Consider the following 7,773-nt stretch of genomic DNA (forward strand, 5'->3'; position numbering starts at 1 on the left):
TTAATTACAATTGAACTGGGCGCTCTAGACTAGAGCCTCTATAGTGTCAGTGCATCTGTCTGAACGTTCCAGTCCCTACAATGACACAGGCCCTCCACTGTCACCAGACCTCATTAAAAGACCACCCTCTCTCTCTTACTGCAGGACTTTCATCACATGTGAACCTGCTGGAACAGAACCAACCACCACTCACAGATATATTCCACATGTAGTATTTACCCCACAGAGAGAGAAAGAGAAAGAGGGAACAGACAGCCAGGACGCCTTTTTAGGTTTGATACATAATTAATTTTGTCCTTATAGCTGATTACAAGGATTCCTTCTCACACTGGCGGACCAAGGCGAGTGAAGCCATTTTGTGAGTGAGGTGAAACTGGGGAGAAAAATGTGAAAATAAATAAATATAGAAAATGAACAACAGGAACAAAGGACGCTGACCTTCAAACGGCTCAATTACATGTTACCCCCTCCACCCCTCCATCCTCCCTCCTGCTCTCTCACTCCTCCGACCGTCTGTCCGTCCAGATAAACCAGACTCGGAATCTCAATTCTGATTTGGGAGAGGACGTAACGAGAACTGCCTGGACTCTTTCTGCTCACAAAACCAATTTTCAGGTGCACACCAGAGGGCCGCCCTCGAAAGTAAAACACCCTCCCTTCCTCCCCATCTCATCAATGCCCAAAACCAGCCCCCACCACCCCTGCCTCTCTCACTTATGAAAAAAAAAACTGAGAGGCAGCCATGAATTTTAATGTTGCAGTTCATTTTAACAATCGGCTTCCACTCCTGCAATGGAAATAAATACAGAAAAATGAAGAAATTAAAACGATGGATAAAGTCATAAGACAAATGCAGAAGAGGGAGAAAGAGGAGAAGAAATGGAGAGAGAGATTCAGAGAGAAGCGGGAAAGGAAAGAAAGAAAGCATGGTAAACTGGCGATGAGAGTGAGGGAGCGATAGGTAGAGAATAGAGGGGAATGTGTGTGTAGAATCTCATCTCCTAGTGGAATAATCTGTAATTTATAAACTGATGGAAAAGGGAGAAAGAGAAGAGAATGATAGGGGGGAAAATTAAATAAAAGAGAAGAAGAGACTTTGGATTTCAGCGATCTTCCACTCTCGGTTTCTGCATTTTGAAACGTATATGTATTAAACTTGATTGCTGACCTGCAAAACATTTGGGACTATGTCAACAATGGACTAATGAAACAAATCAAAGATAGTTTTTGGATGGAGTTTTCCTTTAAATTGCCTTGTGAGTGGACCAGGCTTACAGACTCTAGTCTAGACATATTTTTAGGAAGAATATTACATGAATAATGTATGGACCAGTTTCATTATAACCATTCATGTTATATCATTATTATATATGGGGTAATATAAAGGAGGGGTGCATCTGCAACCAAAAGATAGAACATGCACACACACACACCAGACACACACAATAGGGTTCTATTTGCATTTCATAAGAGAATGTAGTTTTGTGCATGTATGTACGGTGGATAGTGCGTATTTAGTGTTGTGTGTGTGTGTGTTGTGTGTGTGTGTGTGTGTGTGTGTGTGTGTGTGTGTGTGTGTGTGTGTGTGTGTGTGTGTGTGTGTGTGTGTGTGTGTGTGTGTGTGTGCGTGTGTGTGGCAGGAAGAGAAGAAGGGAGGAATTAAACCTCTCAAATGCAGTCATTCTCTTCTTTTTCACCCTGCAGAGTCCTAAAACTGCAGCACACACACACACACACACACACACACACACACACACACCACACACACACACACACACACACACACACACACACACACACACACACACACACACACACACACACACACACACACACACACCACACACACCACACACACACCACACACACACACAGAGCATCAGCACCAGGACCCAGTGACGCACAATCCACTAAGACAGGCCAATTTAAAACAGAGCTCAGCCAATTAAGTCTAGGAAGTAAATGGTATTTTTCTACAAGGCATTGATGTGGGGACGACTACAGCTGTGTTTCTGTCTGCGTCTCAAATGACACCCTATTCCCTACAAAGTACCATTTGGGATGCTACCTCTCTCAGTGTAAATTACCAGCTCGGACATGGAATGTGCTAGGGAGAGAGAGGGACAAAAAAATACCCTTCCTCTCATGTCCCTGTTCAGCCAATTAACTCTGGGCCAGGTAATCAAACAGCATTACAGAAAGCCATGCAGCAGCAACATAAACGCTACTACTGTACATCAGCGTGTACTTCACACACTGTGTGCCGCAAAGACATTGCAAGTTGCTTGTAGTAACATTCTGTAGGATACTGCGTCTAGCTTGGGTTGCTCTGACGTGACATGCGAGCGGAGGGTACATGGCGTAGTGCAGCAGCCAGCCTCAGGGTAGAGCGTAGAGCACGCTGTAACACATGGCATAGTGCAGCAGTCAGCCTCAGGGTAGAGCGTAGACCACGCTGTAACACATGACATAGTGCAGCAGTCAGCCTCAGGGTAGAGCGTAGACCACGCTGTAACACATGGCATAGTGCAGCAGCAGCCTCAGGGTAGAGCGTAGAGCACGCTGTAACACATGGCATAGTGCAGCAGCCAGCCTCAGGGTAGAGCGTGGACCACGCTGTAACACATGGCATAGTGCAGCAGCCAGCCTCAGGGTAGAGCGTAGAGCACGCTGTAACACATTGCATAGTGCAGCAGCCAGCCTCAGGGTAGAGCGTAGAGCACGCTGTAACACATGGCATAGTGCAGCAGTCAGCCTCAGGGTAGAGCGTAACCACGCTGTAACACATGACATAGTGCAGCAGTCAGCCTCAGGGTAGAGCGTAGACCACGCTGTAACACATGACATAGTGCAGCAGTCAGCCTCAGGGTAGAGCGTAGAGCACGCTGTAACACATGGCATAGTGCAGCAGTCAGCCTCAGGGTAGAGCGTAGACCACGCTGTAACACATGGCATAGTGCAGCAGTCAGCCTCAGGGTAGAGCGTAGAGCACGCTGTAACACATGGCATAGTGCAGCAGTCAGCCTCAGGGTAGAGCGTAGAGCACGCTGTAACACATGGCATAGTGCAGCAGTCAGCCTCAGGGTAGAGCGTAGAGACACGCTGTAACACATGGCATAGTGCAGCAGTCAGCCTCAGGGTAGAGCGTAGACCACGCTGTAAACAATGCATAGTGCAGCAGCCAGCCTCAGGGTAGAGCGTAGACCACGCTGTAACACATGCATAGTGCAGCAGTCAGCCTCAGGGTAGAGCGTAGACCACGCTGTAACACATGCATAGTGCAGCAGCCAGCCTCAGGGTAGAGCGTAGACCACGCTGTAACATGGCATAGTGCAGCAGCCAGCCTCAGGGTAGAGCGTAGACCACGCTGTAACACATGGCATAGTGCAGCAGTCAGCCTCAGGGTAGAGCGTAGACACCCTGTAACACAGGCATAGTGCAGCAGCCAGCCTCAGGGTAGAGCGTAGAGCACGCTGTAACACATGGCATAGTGCAGCAGCAGCCTCAGGGTAGAGCGTAGACCACGCTGTAACACATGGCATAGTGCAGCAGCCAGCCTCAGGGTAGAGCGTGGACCACGCTGTAACACATGGCATAGTGCAGCAGCAGCCTCAGGGTAGAGCATAGACCACGCTGTAACATATGACTCACGCTTGTGGTTGTTCTTGCGCTGGAAGGGCAGGGTGTGTCGCTCAGAGTCCTCCTCTCCCTCCTCGTCCGCTAGATGTGTGTGAGTGTAGTGGTAGCTCAGGCCCGGGCGTTTTTATAGCGCTTCCCACAGACTGGAAAACACACACACACACACAAAATCAAGAGACAGAACTAAATGTAGCCCAATCATCATTACATATCTATACATCAGATAAATACATGACTGAACACAATTGTGCTCACTGAAAATAGATACACTCACAATGAATGAATCTGCTGCAATCCAATCACCTACTAATGCCATGTCACATGTGTTTAGTTGGAATATTGCTCTATGATATGCTCTATAGTGTTCCGTATTCATGTGTGTTGCCTCTAGCAGACTCATTCCACTAGAGGAGTGTCCTCATAACATTGGCAGTGAGAGAATTGCTTGCTTTGTGAGAGTGGAGACAGCAGCCATATGCTTGCCAGCGTAGTTTAGGCTGCAGTAAGAATGTTGTCTATGGCTCTTAGACATGTGTTGTGTGTGTGTGTGTGTGTGCGTGCGTGCGTGCTGCGTGCTTACTTACTGTCACAGACGTACGGCTTGTCCCTGTCCTCAATGGTGCTGGGGTCTTGTCTCTTCCTCATACCCCCTACACCACAGGCCTGCAGGAGAACACAGACGGGTGAACGGAGTTCACACCACACACACACACACCACACTCCTACACACCAATCATCTGCTACTTAACAGGTGCCCCCCTCCTCTAATCACCCTTTCCTCAGACAGGCGGGGTTGATGACACCTAACAGGAACTTCAAGCTCCAATAACAACATTGCTGTTTGGATGACAGATACAGTCGTTACAGCCTGCAGCGAGGCTTCACACAGGACGGAGAGAGGAGAAGCCTTTCTCGTCTAATAAGAGTTATTTAGAATGTCCATGTACGTGATCTGATAACTCACTGCATGATCGAAATACTGTGTCTGCATCTAATGCCACAGATTGTACTGTATCTAATGCCCGCACAATTCATACACTACTAACACTTCAAAAATGACTCCATCCCAAAATGTATGAATTGAGTATAGTGAACTGAGATACGAGTTGGTATCTGTTTTATCTTTAAAGCTGAGAGGGAAAAGGAATATGGCTCCTTAGTACTCAAGCACGGCTGCTACTGTACCGCTGACAGCCTGAGAGAAGAGGAGCGGGCAGGAGAGAGGAGAGGGGCCGAAAGAGAGGAAGAGGAGAGCCAGCCAGAGCAGAGGAGAGGAGAGGAGAGAGCTAGAATGGATAAGGAGCTGCCGATGCTTCCCTCTCACCCCTCAGTACAGCAGGAGGAGAGAGAGGGCTTCCACGAGGAATTGATAGCACCACTTGAGAGGCTTTGGAGTTTGCATAACTTGCAGTGGGTCCTACGTACTAGACAAGAGAGTCAGCTAGCTCTCTGAATTGGAAAGGGAACTGGAAGGAGGGAGCAGCCTGTGACTGTCCCATTCAGGGAGATGGATGGCTGTTTTATCTCCATTTGATTTGATTTGATTTGATTAATATCTCTTTTAGTCATCATTTGGACTAATCTTCCAAGAGTCCTGAAACATTCAAATACACATTTATAATACGATCACATTTTCACATACAGTTGAAGTCGGAAGTTTACATACACCTAGCCAAATACATTTAAACTCAGTTTTTCACAATTCCTGACATTTAATCCGAGTAAAAATTCCCTGTTTTAGGTCAGTAAAGATCACCACTTAATTTTAAGAATGTGAAATGTCAGAATAATAGTAGAGAGAATGATTTATTTCAGCTTTTATTTCTTTCATCACATTCCCAGTGGGTCAGAAGTTTACATACACTCAATTAGTATTTGGTTAGCATTGCCTTTAAATTGTTTAACTTGGGTCAAACGTTTCGGGTAGTCTTCCACCAAGCTTCCCACAATAAGCTGGGTGAATTTTGGCCCATTCCTCCTGACAGAGCTGGTGTAACTGAGTCAGGTTTGTAGGCCTCCTTGCTGCACATGCTTTTTCAGTTCTGCCCCACATTTTCCATAGGATTGAGGTCAGGGCTTTGTGATGACCACTCCAATACCTTGACTTTGTTGTCCTTAAGCCATTTTGCCACAACTTTGGAAGGATGTTTGGGGTCATTGTCCATTTGGAAGACCCATTTGCCCAAGCTTTAACTTCCTGACTGATGTCTTGAGATGTTGCTTCAATATATTCCACGTTTCCATCCTCATGATGCCATCTATTTTGTGAAGTGCACCAGTCCCTCCTGCTGCAAAGCACCCCCACAACATGATGCTGCCACCCCTGTGCTTCACGGTTGGGTGGTGTTCTTCAGCTTGCAAGCATCCCCTTTTCTCCAAAACATAACGATGGTCATTATGGCCAAACAGTTCTATTTTTGTTTCATCATACCAGAGGACAATTCTCCAAAAAGTTGCAAACCGTAGTCTGGCTTTTTTATGGCGGTTTTGGAGCACTGGCTTCTTCCTTGCTGAGCGGCCTTTCAGGTTAGGTCGATATAGGACTCCTTTTACTGTGGATATAGATACTTTTGTACCTGTTTCCTCCAGCATCTTCACAAGGTCCATTGCTGTTGTTCTGGGATTGATTTGCACTTTTCGCACCAAAGTACATTCATCTCTAGGAGACAGAACACGTCTCTTTCCTGAGCGGTATGACTGCTGCGTGGTCCCACGGTGTTTATACTTGCGTACTATTGTTTGTACATGCCCTTCAGGCATTTGGAAATTGCTCCCAAGGATGAACCAGACTTATGGAGGTCTTGGCTGATTTCTTTTGAATTTCCCATGATGTCAAGCAAAGAGGCACTGAGTTTAAAAGTAGGCCTTGAAATATATCCACAGGTACAATTGACTCAAGTGATGTCAATTAGACTATCAGAAGCTTCTAAAGCCATAACATAATTTTCTGGAATTTTCCAAGCTGTTTAAAGGCACAGTCAACTTAGTGTATGTAAACTTCTGACCCACTGGAATTGTGATACAGTGAATTATAAGTGAAATAATCTGTCTGTAAACAATTGTTGGAAAAATGACTTGTGTCATGTACAAAGTAGATGTCCTAACCGACTTGCCAGAACTATAGTTTGTTAACAAGAAATTTGTGGAGTTGTTGAAAGAATGTTTTAATGAATCCAACCTAAGTGTATGTAAACTTCTGACTTCAACTGTAGATGGTGGACAATCTATTCCTAGTATTTACTGAATGTGTCTCTTACCAACTGAATACTGTTGTGAATAGAGTTTGGCCGTTTTAAATGGTGCATATTATGAAATCAAATAAGCATGTTTATTTCAATTATCTTGTTGATTGATGACCAACCAACAGCATTGAGCATGACTACAACAGAATAACCATATCTCCACCTTAAAACAATCCTTAAATGGTATTTCTATAAGTTACTTATCTTGATAGATAACACTTTGTTAACGGGAAGTTGAAACAGAAGAGAGGATGTGTGAAATTAAAGTAACATTTCAAACACAGTAACATTTGAAATAGACAGGATGAGTGAAATTATAACATGAGTGAAATGTGAGAAGGAAGTTTATTTGGACCAGATTTGGTATCCACGAGGATACACCCTGTACATGCAATGAAACTGCAAGCTGAAGTATCAGATCTTAACTCATAGCACTTGTGTATTTGCGAGAGGACAATGTTGCCCTTTGCAGTGCCAACAATACAGGGACAGTAGGTGGCTGTACGTTCCTGTGCGTTTCCCTTGTCTTACCCGTCCTTCGCGGTTCTTGCGGTTCTTGCGTTTGGGGACGTCCTCTTCCATCTCCTCCGCTTCCAGTTCATGGGGGAAATCACCGACCAGCAGCTTCTGGAGCAGCAAACACACCAGAACATCAGAGGAGATATCAGCAAGGAGGAGCTCCAGGGAGTGCTGAAGCTCTCTCCAGAATAAGCCTAGCACCCCATTAGCCCCCACAATAAAGAATGCTCAGCTACCCAAGTGAGTTCCTGCTGCTGCTCCAGGGAGGGCTGAAGTCTCTCCAGAATAAGCCTAGCACCCATTAGCCCCCACAATAAAGAATGCTCAGCTACCCAGTGAGTTCCTGCTGCTGCTCCAGGAGGGCTGAAGCTCT

General features: G+C 45.7%; 1 protein-coding gene across 3 annotated transcripts in view; it reads right to left on the reverse strand.

The window, feature by feature from the left end:
• The window catches only part of LOC111949894 (zinc finger protein neuro-d4), a 104,778-nt gene that overhangs the window by 33,220 nt on the left and 63,785 nt on the right, over positions 1–7,773 (reverse strand). For 2 of the 3 annotated variants that reach the window (XM_070434038.1, XM_023967230.2), the window contains exons 6-7: positions 7,413–7,508; positions 4,224–4,302 (exon numbers count right to left, since the gene is read on the reverse strand). In XM_070434038.1, the coding sequence (XP_070290139.1) occupies positions 4,224–4,302; positions 7,413–7,508 (175 nt within the window). The remainder of the gene's footprint in view (positions 1–4,223; positions 4,303–7,412; positions 7,509–7,773) is intronic. The other variant, XM_070434037.1, reaches the window with a different exon arrangement.

Source organism: Salvelinus sp. IW2-2015, linkage group LG22 (genome assembly GCF_002910315.2).
Source record: "Salvelinus sp. IW2-2015 linkage group LG22, ASM291031v2, whole genome shotgun sequence".
Classification (NCBI taxonomy): Eukaryota; Metazoa; Chordata; class Actinopteri; order Salmoniformes; family Salmonidae; genus Salvelinus; species Salvelinus sp. IW2-2015.